The sequence below is a fragment of the Manis pentadactyla genome, chromosome 2 (genome assembly GCF_030020395.1).
Source record: "Manis pentadactyla isolate mManPen7 chromosome 2, mManPen7.hap1, whole genome shotgun sequence".
Taxonomy (NCBI): Eukaryota; Metazoa; Chordata; class Mammalia; order Pholidota; family Manidae; genus Manis; species Manis pentadactyla.
Genome location: NC_080020.1, coordinates 161583616 through 161600991, shown reverse-complemented (window position 1 = coordinate 161600991; position 17376 = coordinate 161583616). Strand labels below are relative to the sequence as shown.

The 17376-nt window shown below is 45.4% G+C and overlaps 1 protein-coding gene across 1 annotated transcript; it reads left to right on the top strand.

The window, feature by feature from the left end:
- Positions 1–12194: 12194 nt before the first annotated feature.
- Positions 12195–14141, top strand: SPMIP9 (sperm microtubule inner protein 9). The gene is made up of 2 exons (XM_036931095.2): positions 12195–12276; positions 13663–14141. Exons 1-2 carry the CDS (start codon positions 12220–12222, stop codon positions 14083–14085), a joined length of 480 nt encoding a protein of 159 aa, XP_036786990.2. The 5' UTR covers positions 12195–12219; the 3' UTR covers positions 14086–14141.
- Positions 14142–17376: the final 3235 nt, after the last annotated feature.

Here is a 17376-nt window from a genome sequence, read left to right as displayed (position 1 = left end):
AAAAAGATACCCTGCAGCATTTCAGTAAGGGCTTCACATCAAGGCATGGTTTGCCTAAGGCGCTGTTTGAAGGAAGTTTTAAAGGAGTTGCCTCGTAATTGCAGGATGGACTCCCCACCCTGTCCTGCAACCAGATAGGCTCTGCTTTGCCCTCTGAGTTAACAGTAGGGGGTCTGGTGTTTGCAACACCTCCCAGCCCCACAATCCTATCTCCATGGTTATTAGAGGATGTATCAGCGTAAATGCCTCACCTAGCTGGAGCCCTTCATTTGACCGCATGGGTGGGCCTTGTCATTCCAATGAGGTCAACACTGTCTGAACCAGAGAGAGAGGGCTCCCATCCCAGGGCAGCTGGTGGAAAATTCCAAGTTAGCTGTTCACATCCCAGTCCTCAGAACTCAAAGAACATATACTTCTGCATCTATTGAATTATGTCCAAGTTATTTTTTAGAAACAAACTTGAGATCTTCTTTATGCTTTCCTTTATAATCTTTCCCAGTCTTCGGCCTCCTTGCCCCTGCCCCTAACCCCTGGCAACTGCTAATTGGTTCTCATCTTAATAATATGTTGAGAATTGTCTCATCTCAGTAAATATGTTGAGAACGTGGGGTAAATGGAATCATGCAGTACATGACCCCTTGAGATTGGCTTCTCTCTTTCACTCAACATATTGCCCTTGGGATCCATCCATATTGTGTGAGCATCAACACTGTGCTCCTGCTTATTGCTACGAGTATTTCATGGTGCCAATGTAGAGGACCCTTTTGAAACAGAAGGGACAGCCCTTTCCAGCTCAAACTGCACTGAGGCCAGAGTCTATGCTCCTGGCCTTCAAGGCCCTGGCTGCTGCCTTTCCTGTCTTTTCTTGGTACCCTGCCCCTCCCCCTCACGCCCTGGCCTTTTGTCCCTCCTAAAACCCACCCAGCTTGTTCCTCGGATCTGCTCACTGGGAAAACCTGCCCTACCTCTCCATGTTTGCCAGGTCCCAGCTGGAGTGTCACCTCCTCACAGAGGCCTTCCCTCTGCCACCTTATAGAAATGCTGCCATCCACCCATTTTCCAGCTTAGTTCCTCCCTTGCACTAATTATATCTGGTGACAATTTTCTTTGTCTTTTTTACTTGTTTAGTGTCTGCCGTCTTCCCCCTAGCAGAGTGACTGTTGTGAAACAGACACTCACAAAGGAATGAGTTGAATAGAGTTCCTTATTCTCTGAAAGAGAACGCTGATGATTATTAATATGGGTTTCTGTACCTGGGGTTATTCCAGAAAGGGACTGAGGGTGGCTTGTAAGCATAGAGACAATACGAGATGAAAAATAATAAACAGGGAATGATGAAACCGTGGTAAAGGGAACCCACAATCTGTGGGTGAGATGCAGAGCTGACTGGACTCCTGGCAGCCAGTGCAAGAAGTGCAAGAGGTGCAGAAGGAACAGTCTTCCCTCATCTTTGAACCAGGCATTGGGCACCATGGTGGTAAGCCCAATGGCCACTGGATGGCAAGGAAAGAAATACATAAGCAAGGCAATACTGGGTTGTGATGAGGGATATGAAGAAAATACGAGTTAAACATGGCCACATGACTTGCAGGATCCATGAAATTAAAAACCAATCTTCTCTTTCTGAAGAAACAGTTATTTCTGATTCTAAAAACTAGTGGGAAAATTGCCAGTGTTCCTTATTTTTTTATTTTTATGTTAGTTGAGTTTTTTCACAGTTGGGGGAGAACTGATTTTGCTCGACCCCAAGGATATAATGGAGAAAAAAATGACAAGACCTCTGGAGGTTTACGTGTGGGGGAAACAGATCCCAAGTACTCACTGTCTCTCTCTTGCATCACGAGGTCCTGCTCCATCTACCTCTTTGTCGCCCTCTGAAAGATTAAATAAGGTGCCCAGAGTAACACAGCTGTTAGTGACAAGCTGGGCCAAGGAAAGTGGTCCATTGTTTTTCTACAACATCCACCCCTCTGGGGAATCAAGTGTCAGAATGTAAGCTGTTACAGGCTTGGCCAGCCCTAGGCCCCATGTAGACCCACAGCCTTTGCTTTACAGTTAAACTCAGTTCAAAAATGAGTATTGAAGTCAATCTCCAGCGAGGGGATGATTCAGCAAGGACTAGCTCACCTGCTGAGAGGTGAGTGTGTGAGGGGAGGGCCTTGCTGCCCCTACACCCCACCTGGGGCCCTGCTCCTCCAGGAGGTAATTGCCTCCCTCACGGTACCCATCACACACATTTATTCTGAGTTTGAGCCCCTCCTCTGGGTTCCCCTGGGGCCCTGAGTTAGCCTTAGTTCCCTGCACTGACTTGCCTCTTGAAGATGACCCCTCAATGTCCCTTTTCTGCTAAGTGCAGCTCAGGAAGCAACTGGGTGCCTGTTATACATGTGGGTCCCCTCTCTCTGTTCTCACCAAATCAGGTTCTCTGGAGTAGGGCCCAGGCACCAGGATTTCTAAAAAGCTCGCTAGGCAGTTCTCAGGGACCGTCTTGGTCTCTGTTTTATTCTCAGCTTTGGCTAAGCCCTGTGCATTCTCTTCATATATATATACCAATTCACTGAATTTGTTGATTAGCAATAAATTAGTAAATGTGTCCAGGCGATTATACATGACAATGTGCCTTGGAGTGTCCCATCTTCTCTAAGCTCCAGGAAGCGTTTTGGTCCTGTCCTGATTTCCCTTTGCCAAGAAGCCTGTTTGAAAATGCAGATTTAGAATCGGGAAGTGTCCTGGGACAGCAGGGCAGAGGTGGACGGGGAGAGATCCAGACTAGAGGTTTCTCCAGGGGAGAAGAGCTAATGATGAGACCCAAGGAACATTATGAGGATGGAAAGAGATGGGCAGGCTCGGGGGTGGGGAGCAGGAAGGAATGAGGTAGAAGAATAGAACCAGCTCTGGGATGGGCCTTGCAGTGCCCTGGCATCACCTGACTTGGACAGAGATGGATCGAGAGCACAACTTGTGTTCAAGTCTGATAGAAATCAGGAGGTAGGCAGATGTCTGGCACCCACTAGGGTATTGCCAAGTGCTCCTGGGCTCCATGAGCAGGGCTGTCCACAAGGGCAGGTCAGGTGCTTCAGACACAAAGTTCCAGAGCTGGGAGAAGCCACCCTGCCTGGAATATTCTGGCAAGTGAGGCCTAGAAGAATGCAAATACATCACTCAAGCGGTTGGGGCTGGAGTGTCACTACATTGCCAAAGGTCCTGCCTGCTCTGCCCTCTGTAATTTGAGGGTGGAGATGAAGAGGACATGGCAACATGCTTGCTGATATGTGGACATTGGAGGGTGCAGGTAAGAAGGAAACACAGGCAGTTGGAAGTGCCCCTGAGGTATGCGTTTGCAGCTCACTGTCACTGAACAGCCAGGCTCAGAGCCACTCATGGGCTGCCAGGCTGGGTTTGATGGTGTTGCTCTGGGCAGCTGGGATGTATGTTTTAGCAGACCCCCAATCTAAGGGGATGTGGCTGAATAGGTTTCCTCAAAATCCATGTCTACCTGGAACCTCAGAATGTAACCTTATTTGGAAATAAGACCTTTGCAGATATAATTAGGAGATGAGATCATCCTGGTTTAAGGTGGGTGGCCAATCCAGTGACAGTGTCCTTATAAGAGATACGCAGAGATGCACAGAAGACAGGCATGTGGAACCTGAGGCAGGCAGAGGTTGGGGTTGTGCTGCCACGAGCCAAGGAACATGAGGGGACACCAGAAACTGGAAGGGACAAGGGAGGATTCTCCTCTGGTGCCTTCAGAAGAGGGAGTGCGGCCCCGCCGACACCATGATTTCAGACCTCTAGCCTCCAGATCTGTGAGAGAGCATTTTTCTATTGTTTTAAGCCAGCAAGTTTGTGGTAATTTGTTCTGGCAGCCTTAGGACACTAATACAGGGACTTCCCACTGAAGGGAGTTTTAACTGCTGGGGCCAGTACCACCATGCATAGACAGCTGGTTATGGCAGAAAAGATTAATTTAATAGGCAGCTCTGAGAGAGTGAGCGTCCAGGTAGGGTGAGGGACAGAATGTTACATCATACACTCATCCATAAGTAAAGCAAGCAGCCTCAGTCTGCAAAGCTTATTAGAAGAAAGTAAAATGTTCTATGGAAATCAGATGACGCATTGCTAAAAGTGGATTTAGTGTTGGCAAGACCATAGCCTTGGGTGGTGGTGATCAGGGCTTGAAACAAGCCAGGCACATTTCAGCTCAGAGGAGGTGGAGTGGGACACTCAGAAGAAGGAGAGAGGACAGAGATTTGGCAGAAGTGGACCCAGGCCAGCTCTGGGACTGCTCCCCAGCCACCTGGTTAAGGTTATTGCCAGGTGCTCAGTAAAGAGAGCAGATGTCCTCGCACAGACTGGCACATACTTAGTGAGCACCTGCTTTGTGCCTGGCCCACAGCCAGCAGAGAACACTGGTGAACACATGCAATTCTCATCCTCAGAGCTGATAAAATCTCAGTTAAGAAGATTTGGTTGCAAGTAACAGAAAACTCAACATACATTGACTTAGGCAGTAAAAGGATGTTACTAAGTCCAGAATCTGGGAATTCCAGGGATCTGAGGCTTCCAGCACCATTCAGCCAGGACTCTACTTCATTTCTCTGATTCTCTGGGGCCTTCCCTCTTTTGTGTATTTGTGTATCATTTCCAGCCTAGGGTTGACTTCTCTTTTGTTCCAAAGAGCAAACAATCTTGTGGGCTTGTGCAATGGCTGCCAGCAGTATCTATAGCTGTTTGCTTTACATTCATGGAGGAAGAGGGCTGCTCTCCTGTAGTCATTGGGCCATATCATAATCTTGTGCCCATCTCTCACTCAATTCGAAGCAAAGGAAATAAGACACCCTAATTGGCCTAAGGACCAGTGCTACTCAAAGTGTGGTCTTTGGGCCTGTTGCATTGGCATCCCCTGGGAATTTGCCCAAAATGCAAACTCTGGGGACCAGAAACTCTGGGCGTACAGTACAGCCATCTGTGCTTAACAAGCCTTCCAAGTGATCCCCATGCTTGCTGAAGTTTGAGAACTGCACTTGGATGAATCAGATCCCACCTGTGGAGCTGGTGATGAATGTTATTCTACCCAAACTGCATAAGTGCTGTGCAGTGGCAGAAGGCTGGAATGGAAATTGGGGAGCAACTGCCACTACCCTCAGTGATTATGACAAAATAGCCATGATGTACTGAGTTCTTATTATATGCCAGGTCACGATGCTGAACACTTTATATGATGATCTCATTTAGTCCTCACCACAAATCTATGAGGTAGGTACTATTACTATCCTAGTGACAGCTGAGGAAACTGAGGCCCAGGCAGCTGAGTAGTTCTTGAGGGCTTCACAGCTAAGTATCAAGGCTGGAGTTTGAACTCCAGCAAATGCCCCAGAGGCTGAGTGCTAATGAACTGCCAGCTGCCAGGATGTGTGATAAGCATCATTGACAGAGGACAGTCAGATGTGTCAGAAGCACCTTCGAGGCACCTCACATGCTCTAGTGGGGAGTCAAGGAGGGCTTCCAGAAGGAAGTGACAAGCTGGGGAGGAGTTTGCTAGCTGGGCAAAGATGGGGAGGAAGAGTGTGCCAAGGCCTGGAGCTCAGAGATGGCTTGGCATGTCTGAGGGACTGAGGGACTGGTGTTGGGCATGGGAGGAAGGGTGGGGTGACTGAGAGGTGGGCAGATGTTGGATCTAGAAGGGCCCTGTGGACTAGGTGAAGAGGCTCAGCTTTATCCTAAGGATGGTAAAGAATGTAGGGAATTCTAACCCTGGGGATGAGTACAGTAAACGGCATGTATCTACATATTTACAATATGTCCTGAAGTTTTTTTATTTCTTTTCCCAATGTTATGGGCTTGTTTTTGGGTATCTTAGAGCTGATGCTGCTGGAATATACACAGAGGGTCCCATTTAAATCAAACTTCATTTATTTCTTATTATTTTCTACACCAGGGTAATGGTGTAGATATAGGGTCACTCAACTGCTTCAGAAATGCTTTACACAAAAATACAATCAGTCATAACAGGATCCTTGAAGACTTGTTTATGGGCAAAATATTCCCAAGGTCTTCTTTAGTTGTCTCCAAACTTCTAAATAAATGGAATGAATTTCTAGGTATGAAAGATCCCCCTGAGAGCCTCCCCCCTCACATCCTGATTTGGAAGATAAGCAGTGGGGGCTTGAGACTGTATTCTTAGCAGTCACTCTGGGGGTTGGGGAGCCAAGGACCACAGTTTAAGATCCACCAACTTATCTTGAAATAAGTTTGTGATAAAAAAAAAAAGTCAGCTTTTTCCCAACCTCCCGCTGTCAGGTTTGCGTTATGAGGTATGAGGGGGCTGACCTCAGACTGACTGACCGATCTGTCAACGCAGTTCCTAGGAAAGATGCTCCTCTCGGCACTTCATTGCAACGTGATGGCATGAAGGGAGATCCTCACACAGATTACGCCGCCAGTGTCAGGTCAGGCAGGGGGGCCATGGGGGTGTGACTTGCTGATCACCTTGCCCTTTCAACATCTAAATGGCCCGACCCACCACTGACCCAAAAAGCATTTGAAAGAATTTAGGAAAGTTGACAGGTACAAGGAGACAAAACAATCACCACTAATATGTTGTTGCAGAACTGTTAGAGAAAGAGCTTTCAGGGACACTATTCTCCTTCTAGTTCTTTGGGGCATAGAATTTTCACCATTACTGTCTTCTCCATCATTATCATCAGTAATCACAATAATCAATAGTTACTGAGCATCATAGAATGTATCTTAGATTTGTTACAGGAAACAGACCCTGGGGTTATAATTTTCCATTCCACCTCCAGGTCTTTGGGGCAAAAGGATTTTATCCAGCCATCTCCAAGGGTATCAAATTATTCTTTAATATCTTCCTAGAAACAGTTTCTCCTTCTCATGTATATGGATATCCTTCCATTTCAGTTCATCTGAAGATCTATCTATTTGATGTTCTTTAAAGACACACTAGCATTTCGTAGTATGGATGCACCCATATTATTTAGCCAGTTTCTGCTGATGTAGAAGTCGTTTGTTGCAGGTTTTCGCTCTTTCAAGCAATGCCATAAGGAACATGTCATGCCCATTTCGGTACATGGGTGTGATCACAGATGTAAGACCAACATCTAACAGTGTAATTGCTAGGTCAAAGGGTATCGCCATTTAAATTATTGGCAGGTATCTCCAATTGCCTTCAGAAAGCTTATGGCAGTTTATCCTCATGACAGCAGTAGTGTATGAGGACATGCCTGTTTCCTCATGGCAGGATGGGAAGTTATATTAAAAAAATTTTTTTGCATTCTGATAGGTAGAAAATTATATGTTTATTTACATTCCTTTGATTTTCAACAATGTGTTTGTCATTTGCACATTTTTATTCTGAGAAATGCCTAAGGCTTTGCTGAATGTTTGAAATATTTTTAAATTGTTGAACAGGTTAATTTTTTTAAAATACTTAACTTTTAAAGTAGTAATCTTCATTTAGTGGGAAAATGTATGCTATGAGGGCACTGAATACCTCATTCCTCACTCATGAAGTTGAGCCTTACTGTAATGGAATGGAGAGAAGCTATAGTCTGGATGAAATTTTTTTAATGTTTTTGAGCTTTGCTGAAATAATAAATTAAACAAATGAAGAACTGCAGTCTGAGCTCTCTGCCAGTCACCATGCTAGACATGACCATATGTTCTACTGTCAAACCTTCCTACCAATTTTTTGGTGTTGATGTGATTCTCATATTCACCTTAATAGAGCTTTTCTCCCTGTACTGAGGAGAGTAGAGAAATACAAAAAGGAAGTGGCCAGAGACAGTTACAGTGACCCCTCTGGTGGCCCCAACCATGGCCCAGCCTGACAGAGGAGAGGCAGTTTGGGAAGCAGCTTGGATACTGAAATATTGGGATTTCCCAAGAGATGTCAATGGCTTCCATCCAAAGACCGTCAGGAATCTGCGTGGAATTGAACAAGTTGGGGGAAGACACAATGGGGAGCTGTTAGAATTGGGTGTCAGAAAGTATTTCTTACAGGATTTGGGCTTGTGTTAGGAGACTTGAAGGAAGGTCCACGGAAGCAGGACTTTGCTCTGGATTGGACACTGTAGGGAATCAGGAAACTGTGTAATAGGGTATCTTAGAAATTCTTGTCTGTCAGGCAGGAGGAGTAAGTTAAGGCCGCAGAAGCAGCAGTTGCTCATTAGCCAGAATGGGTGGTGTTAGGTCATTTTTTGGGTCATGGACAATGTTCTTACTTTGCCTGTGTTGAGACATAATTACTGAGGGGTTTCATTTTTGTCTTGATCCACCATGGCCACAGCGGTCTTGTCTGAGGTGGGTGTTGTGTGAAGTTGTTCATGTTCAGCAGGAGGACACCATGGCCTAAGTGTTGGTGCCAGTCTCCAGATCAGGGGCTGCTTTTCACTCTCTCGGAATTTCAGGACATTGTTTGAAAAGAGCAGAGCATTTACAGCATTTACAGACTCTCCTCCCAGTTCCAGCACACAGGCTGCCCTCTTCTGAACGCCATCCTCTTTCCCTCCAGGTGTGCGGAGGCTGTACTGCTCAATGGCTGAGAATGGGGACTCTGGCTTCCATCACTCATTAGCTGTGGGGTACCCTGGGCAAGTTCCTCATCTATGCACCTCATTTTCCTCACTTACAAAATGGAGAGAATAAAAAAGATCCAGGTTGTAGGGTATGGTGAACCTGTCAGGACAGTAGCCAGCACAGAGGATGGGCGTGGTTGTACCATTATCACCAAATTCCAGTCAATACTCAAGTATTGGCTGATGGTAGGGGCCTCCAGCTGCTGTCCTTCCTTCTTTCCACTTCTCTTCCCAGTCTGCTGCACACTTCCCCAATACTGAGCTTCTTTAAAAAGTCCCTTTCATCGTGTTTTGCTGAGTGACATGTTCCATGCTCTTGTTTATTGAGCATGTACTATGGGTCAGGCATTGGGCTGAGCAGAGCATTTACAGCATTGTAGTCCATTCTTCAGCAAGGCAGGCATTTGTAATCCCCATTTGACACTTGAAAAGGCAACTGAGAAGAGAACATAAGGAAGTCACCCAAGGACACGTGATCTTTAGGTGGCAGAACTGGGTTCACATGCAAAATCTTCTGACTCTCAGTCTTTCCTCTCTGCACTGGGCCTCCCCTTTGAAAGTCCACACTGAAGCCTGACACGGAAAGTCTTCAGTGCCCAGCTCCACCCTGCCTTTCCAGCCTGATCTTTAACCGGTCCCCCACCCCCCAAAACAACCAGAGCATTGCTGAGGGTCTAGTATTTGCAGGTCTAGCCTGGTAGGCTCAAAGGAAACGCTACACTTAAGCAACCCAACCAGCTGGTATGAATCCAGAATGGAAAAGGCTGACAGCCCCACGTTAGAGGCTGGTGAAGACATCGTGAGGGCACAGACGTCTCTGAAGCACAAACTCGCCTTCACTTTCAAGCCCTGCACTTGAAAGCTAAGCTCCGGGCTGCGTGCATCCCCCGGGAGAATCCACAGCGCTTGCCCTCCCGTTCCGAGGAACCCCGCCCATCTGCTTGCTTGTTTGTTCTTGACGTGAAGGGGTTCCCATTTCTGCGGCGGGCCCTCCTGACTAGGGCACCCCATTTGGGAAAGGCGGCGTTGGCTAGGCCCTCAAAGGCTCCTGCCTGCCGGAGCGGGGTCAGTATCCCAGTGCAGGGGAGGAGGCCTTTGTAGTGTGGCCGAGCTGTTTGTGTTCAGGCTCTAAGGAAAAGTTTGCTCCTAATTAAAGGAGTAAATGCTTTAATCCCTGGCCTGAGGGCTTCCCGTAGAGCATTAGCCCTATTAGGAAGGAAATGGATTGTAATCCCTTTAATATAAGCCTGGAGGAACTCGGGGGCTTCCGGTTTGCGAGAAGAATTTCCTCCTGTGATTTAACAATATTAACGTGCTAAATTTGCATAGACAGAAGCTTGGGGCCCAGCCGAGGGAAAGCCAAGCCCGCCTATTCTCAGATCAACACAGGTTACAGTAACTGAGCGCCTACAGCGCCCCAGGCCAGGGCCAAGGCACGGCACATGTTTTTCTCCTTTAGTTTTCGCAACCAACCCTGTGAATATGTATTTTATCAATAAGGAAATGAGGATTTACAGGTGGATATTCTCACTGGAAGTGGGAGGGATTTTGCTGAGCATTTGGTCGTGTGCCGTATGCTTTGTATACACTGTTTATTGACACCTCTCCACATAATTATCTTCTTTGAGTATGCTTTTTAATGTTTACATCTCCCAACCATGCTTTTAGAAATAGATACTGGTTTCTATTAAGCAGTGTAGTTTTATTTTACCCTACACAATTGGGACCCAACACTTGTATATGATTTAGGCTTTAAAAAAAAAAAGATTTGCCTTCTGGCTTCTGTCTCCTTCCTTACAAATGTAGAAAAGATTCTTGCAGACAGCAAGAACCATGAGAAACTTACCTGGGTTTTGTGAACTTCAGAAAAATAACACATACGACACTATAAAAACGTAAAACTTGGCACAACTTGATGTTTTGCAATGTTTCAGTGTGAGCTTACAAATGTTCATAACCAAGCCGCACCATTTTACATCCCACCAGTAATACACAAGCATTCCAGTTTCCCCATATCCTCGCCAACACTTGTTATTTTTCATTTTTGTACTACAGCCATCCTAATGGGTGTGAACAATGGTAGAATTTTGACAGAGGGAGGAGGGATAAACCAGACTTTCAGACTAGAATATCTGATGTCCTAATCCATGTGGGGCTCTGTTGACCTCCCTCTCCTAAAAATAGACCAATTCTGTAGACTATTGGAAAGCCTTTGCCCTCTGGGTACCTCCTGATGCCGCTGGGTTCATGCTGGCTCAGAAGTGTTGGGATTTCAGGGGCTTGCTGTGAGAGGGGACCAGGGACAGGGGAATGTGAAGGAGGTTGGGCAGTCACCCCATCACAATGACAGGTAACTGTGACCCACACAGCCTCAGTCAGGGGGGTCAGGGCTCATCTCAAGAAGGGTGTGGCAGTGGGTCCTCCACGCAGCAGGGCCACCAGGAGTTGGAAGGGCAGGAGTATTGTTGTCACCTTGGCAGAAGGAGGGTAGGTGCTGTTTGCGCTGAAGCTGGTCCCCAGCCCCAGGAAGGGAGCTGTCCATGCACAAAAAGGAGGGGACACAGAGACCATTTGAGGTGTGACACCCAACTCGCTGGGCCACAGGCTGCTGAATGGAGTGGGGAGGGTTCACGGGAATGAAATGGAGTTCTGCTCCAGCCCCTTTGTCCCAGGACCCCTGTCCACAAGCTCATTTATCCCTGCTACCACCAGCAACCCCTGGAGGACTGAGTAACGTGAAGGGTGGGTCTGAGAGGAGGGTGGCAGTTGAGGGTGGCTGGCACAGCTTTGGGGACAGTGGCTGTTTTTCCTGCACTGCAGAGGCAGGGCTAACTAACTTGTCTGTGTCTAGGTGGGCCACCATGGCAGGTGTGGTGTACCCCAGGCAGGTGAGTGTGGTGGGTTTTTGTCCCCCTGTGGCCGTTTTGAGTTTGGGCAGCTTTAGCAAACACCCAGGGGAGGGACAGGTTCTGGGGGCTCCCTCTCATCTTCATTCTGGAATGATTTCTTTTTTTAACAGAACAAAGCTAAGGGTCTACAACTTTCTAGGGTTCATGTATTTATTCACTATGCATTTATTAGGCACTCTTGATGTGTCAGGCACTGTGCTGGTCTTTAAGGCTACAGAGATGCTCAAGATTAGTCCTAATGAGTGCACTTCCTGGAATCAATTGCAGCACCATGAGAAGTGCTGTCGTGAGGAATGTAAACTGTGCTATTAAAGCAGAGAAAGTTTAATTCTTGGGAGGCAGAGAGATGTTTTGGGGGAGAACTTTAATCTGGGTCTTGGAGGATATGCAGGAGTTTGCCAATTGGAGAAGAGAATGGACATCTCCAGTAGGTAATGCGAGCATGTGCCAGGCACCCGGAGAGAGTGGGAAGTGGGGAGCCTGCAGCGCAGAGGGTGTGGCAGGAAGCCCACAGGACGGCTAGATGGGAAGAAGCCTGATCCTGAAGGGCTCTGAATGCCAGGCCCACAACAAGTGGCCTTTGTCCTGTAGACAATGAGAAGCTGTTGAGTGCCCAGTAAATGGGAGAAAGACAAGTTGGGCTCTCTTGTTTTATAAATTCCCTTGCCTTTTAGGCCCCTGTGGATTTAGACATATACCAAAGCTCATACATGGTCGACTATAAACCCTACGGGAAGCATAAGTACTCCGGAGTTACACCACAAGAGGTAAGAAGTCATTCAGCCTTGTCTTCTGATCAATTCCACTGAAATCACCTGTATTTCATTTGTATTATGAGTGTAGACAATGGGAATATTTATTTAGAACAATATCTGATACCAGAAGATCTAAAGAGGTTTTTTCATGTGTATGTGTGTGTGTATGTTTTAAAATGTGCTTCACATATGAGTCATGCATATAAAAGGGTATAAATAATATACATTTACAGTTTATGATGATAAACATCAGTGGACCTATTATCAGCCAGCTTATAACTTAGCACATTAACAGGATCTTAAAGTTCTCATACCCCTTCTCCCAACTTCAGATGAAGCCACTATTCTGAAATTTGGGTTACTCATTCCCTCATGTATGTTTTTTTAAATAGTCTTATCTTACATGTATGTATCCTTCTAAAGTTAGGTTTGCTGCTTTTGAACTTTATTATATAAGGGATCATACTATTTACACTCTTCTGTGACTGTTGTTTTTGCTGAACATCATGGCGTATTACTCACTTTCTGCTAAATAGTATTACATTGCATGAATATGCCATCATATATTTGTCCCTTCTCCTGTTGGTGGACATTGAGCTTTTGACTTTTCTGTTACTCTTCCCACCCCCAAATGCTGCAGTGAAGACATGGTACAGCCTAATGGGCCAGAGCTCACCCATCCCAGGAGAAGGGTTGCTTGTCATAGGTAACATCACTGGTTTCCAAAGTGGTGGCATCATATACCTTCCCACCAGCACAGACATTGATTACTTTGTATTGTTAAACATTCTAATTTTTGCCAATTTGGTGTGTTTGAAATAACAATTTTTTTTGTGGTAATGATTTTCATTTCACTGGTTTTTAATGAGGCTCTGCATCTTTTCATTTGTTTGTGGATATTTATTGTTCTATGAAATGCCTATTACGGCTTGCCCATTTTCTCTGGAGCTGCTTGTCTTTTTCTTGAGTTCTCTCCACTAAAAAGAATAGTAATAAGATCTATACAAAGAAAGGTGGAGCAATTTCTAAGACATGTTATTTAGTGGAACCAAAGTGTAGAGTGGAATTATAATATGGTTTGGTACAAACCAGGGGTGTGGATACATACATGCATGTTTACACATACATGAAACATTTCTGGAAGGATACAAAAAACAGGCACTGTGGTTGCCTTTGGGGATGAGAACTGAGGGAGGGGGAGTCTGGGAAAGAAGCATACTTTTCATTAGAACCCTTTATTATTATTTCAGTATTTCCCTTTGTTCTATAGATATTACCATTCAAAAACTAATTAAAAATTTAAAAAATAAAGACAAGTGCCCTCTCTCTTGAATATTGCCAAGGCCACTCCATCGTCTCACCTCTCACCATCCCTTTATGTGTGATTTGTTTCTACAGCAAGCAAAGCTGGATGCCCAGCTCCGGGGCAAAGAGTTTTATAGGTCTGTCCCCAGTCCCAACCCCAGGCTAGAGGATGGATACCCTGCCTTCAAAAGACCCCACATGACTGCCAAAGACCTTGGATACCCTGGCTTCTTCCCACCACAGGCCCAGGTGACCACCTCAGAGGATGAATGCAGGTCCACCAGCATCTGCCCTTCCGTGCACCCAGTGTCCCACATTCTGTACCTGGCCCAGGGTGACCCGAACCAGGTCCAGCAGAGCACCGACTTCCCATGCCTCCTGGAGCCTGAACGCCAACCTGCTGCAGACAAGGGCAAAGGCTACTTTCCGCTGCCCCGCTGCTTCTGTCCTCATCACCATACAGTCAAGGTCCCCATCCTGAACAGGTGGGGGCCCTTGAGGCCATTTTACCAGTAGGAAGGGTGAGGACAGCTTCCCAGGGCACTGTGGAAATCCCTCCCTTTCACAAGGAAACCCCACTCTGCCCTTGGAGCAGAGAGGACTGAAAATAAACCCCTGGAAAGACGTGCCAGCAGCACTGCGAGTATTTGCTCTACGAGACATAGCATCCCACCTGGAAGGAGGGAAGGCGCAGGGAGGGAGTGAGGGAAGGAAGGAAAGCTGGTCTGTAGAGAGGGCGGGACTTTGTGTGATGCTTTATTATAATGAAGAGTCCTGCTGTCAAGATTTTCGCTGTTTTGGGTATTTACTTACAGAAGGAGAAAAATATTGTTTCCCACAGTCCTCTGACTGTTGAGTATGACTGTAAAACTTGAAATCCAGTTGGATAACTTTTCCCGTAATACACTTATTAGGTTTGTTCAGCAGGAACCATTTAGAGAGTGTTATCTCATACTTTCTTGCTCAGTGGAGCCTTTGTAAACATATACATGTATAAGTCAGTCAGGAAGTAAGCTAAGTTGCTGTAACAAAGGGAACCAAAATAATGGTGTCCTGACCCACATACCTGTTTCTCTCGCCTAAGAGGTCAGAGGTAGGCAGTCAAGGAGGGTGAGCCACTTTGCTGTGGCTTCCATTTCTGGCTCTAAGGTGGCTGCTGTAGACTAAATTGTGCCCCCCTAACCCCTCCACAATTCATACATTGAAACTCTAGCCTCCAATGTGACTATATTTGGAGGTAGAATGTTCAGGAAGTAATTAAGGTTAAATGAGGTCATAAGGGTGGGGCTCTAATCTGATAGGATTGGTGACTTTCTTAAAAAGAAGAAAAAGAGAGTTCACTCAGTCTGCATACACACACACACACACACACACACACACACACACACGCACGCACGCACGCACCAAGGAGAGGCCATGTGAGAATACAGCAAGAAGGTGGCCATCTGTAAGCCTCACCAGAAACTAAACTCTGCCAGACCTTGATCTTGGACTTGGAGTCTCAGAACTGTGAGAAAAATAAATATCTGTTGCTTAAGCCACCCAGCCAATGGTATTTTGTTATGACAGCATGGCCGGACTAATACAGTGACAGATTTGGTTGCTGATATTTTTCAGTTAGCAGAAAGCAAGAAACAAGAGAGACTATAGGTGCATTCCCTTTAGGAGCACAATGCAGAAATTATAAACAATACATGAGAAGACTTTCCCATTGGAATCACACTATACACTAGTGCTTCCCTAGGGGTCTTGTCAAAACACAGATTCTGGCTCAGTAGGTCTCAGGTGGGGGCAAGGTTCTGCATTTCCACCAACTCCCAGGTGCCAAGGACAGCAGACCCCACTTGAGCAGTGAGGCTGTTCACAATATTCTGCCTCTTCCTTTACTCTTTACAGGTTGCTACTTAGAGATTTAGCTTTTTTTACCGGCTGCCTGATAATCCTTTGAATTAATCAGCCTTGCCCCTTGGCCATGTTAGCCCATATCTAGCACATGTTCCAAATATGTTTTATCCTTGTTTTTGGGCACTTACGCTTCTCCAAGTTCCTCCCTACAAATCAAGTGCAATAACCATTTGTGAACATTCATCTTTACAAATGATGCTTTTATTTCTGGAAGACAGAATATTGTGAGTTCTGGGTCCAATGGTGTGGGTGTTTGGAGTTAGTGGATGGCACTAGGGTGGCCATCCAGCAGTGGACACTACACTGCCTCCTTTCCCTTCTCCTCCCAGCGCATGGATATTATCAATCTAATTTTTGCCAATTTGATAGACAGTTTTAATTTGCAACTACTTGGTGACTAGTGAGATATAGGTTCTTTTTATATCATTGGTCATTGGGTTTCTGAGTCACATTTTTTTTCCTTTAATTGTTTATTTTTTTTTCTCATTCAACTTAAAGCTTTCGCACCTTGGCCATGTTAGCCCATATCTAGCGCATGTTCCAAATATGTTCTATGTTTAGTTTTAAATATAAAAATTTAAATATGTCCTCTGAGCATTTTTCTAATATTAAATTCATACTTCAGTGGAAAATGTTGCAAAGTGGAGAAAGGTGTGAAGAAGAAAAGGAAACCATGTCTAAGCCTCCTGTTAACTACTGTTAACATATTGATGCCCAGGGACGTTGGTTCAATTCTGGAGCTATAGAGCCAGACAACGCTGGGGTTACCCCCATGCCTGCATTTACTACTCACCAGCTGAAGGGTATCCCAGAAAGTTATTTGCTGTCTCTGAACAGCAATGTTCTCATCTGTAAGAGGCACTAACAGCGCTCCTGTCTTTGGAGTGAACAAGGTCTGCGCAGCACCTGGGATGCGGTGAGTGCTCAGTGAGACCTTTTATATGCATTTTGGCAAATCTCACACTGCATACTTCATGTTAAATCCTGCTTGGTCTTAGCCGCACTAACTAAAAACATTGCCAATCAACCTCAAACTTTGTCAATATCCTTGCAAGAACATAATGCAGTTACTATTGTTAGAATTCAAGTTGTTTCCAATTGTGTATTTTTCTTTTATAAATCTACAGAATAACTTTTTTTTTGGCAATTGGGTAGAAATAGAGAGGGGAAGTTACTGGGTCAAAGTGTATGAATATGTTCTTGGTGCATTTGACCAAACTGCTTTCTAAACAGGTGTGTTTTGAATGTTAAGGAATTTAAATAGAAAATTAATGTTAGGTGTGGTGACAGCATTTTGGTTTTGCTAAAGATACTTCATTTTGAAATAGTTATAGGAGAGATGATATCTGACATTAACTTTAAAATGCATAGAATAGGTGTAACAATATCAATGATGAAGTAAAAGTTGGACCCGGGTGATGGGTGCACGGAGGTCATTTTCCTTTTCTCTCCACTTTTGTGTGTGTTTGAGATTTTCTATTAAAAAACACCAAGACAGGAAGGGAGGGAGGGAGAAGGGGAAGGAAGAAAGGAAGGGCGAGGACGGAAACAGAAAGATGTACCTCTTGGGACTCCCACTAGCCATTTACGAGTGCATCTATCTCCTAACATCCTTGTCATTCTTGCTACTCTCAGTGAGAAAGAAAAAGGGAGGAAAGAAGGAAGGATGGTAGGAAAGAAAATAAGGGAGGGAGTGAGGAAGAGACAGAGAGAGGGAGAGAGGAAGTCTGTTAGTTGACAGTTTAGTTGCTGTATGCCTGGTGAGGTTGAATAATCTTGCAAACGATCATTACTTATCACACCTAACATTAATAATGATTCCTTACCCTTCAAAATGCATCCTTACCAGTGTGTGCCCTTCTCCCTTACCTGTTACCATCTTTAGTGAATTTATTTATTCCG

Excerpts from the sequence above, each read along its gene's own strand:
- SPMIP9 (XM_036931095.2), top strand. The coding sequence starts at position 12,220 with ATGGTCGACTATAAACCCTACGGGAAGCATAAGTACTCCGGAGTTACA. Across the intron at positions 12,277-13,662 it reads CCGGAGTTACACCACAAGAG|CAAGCAAAGCTGGATGCCCA; the intron begins GTAAGAAGTCAT and ends TTGTTTCTACAG.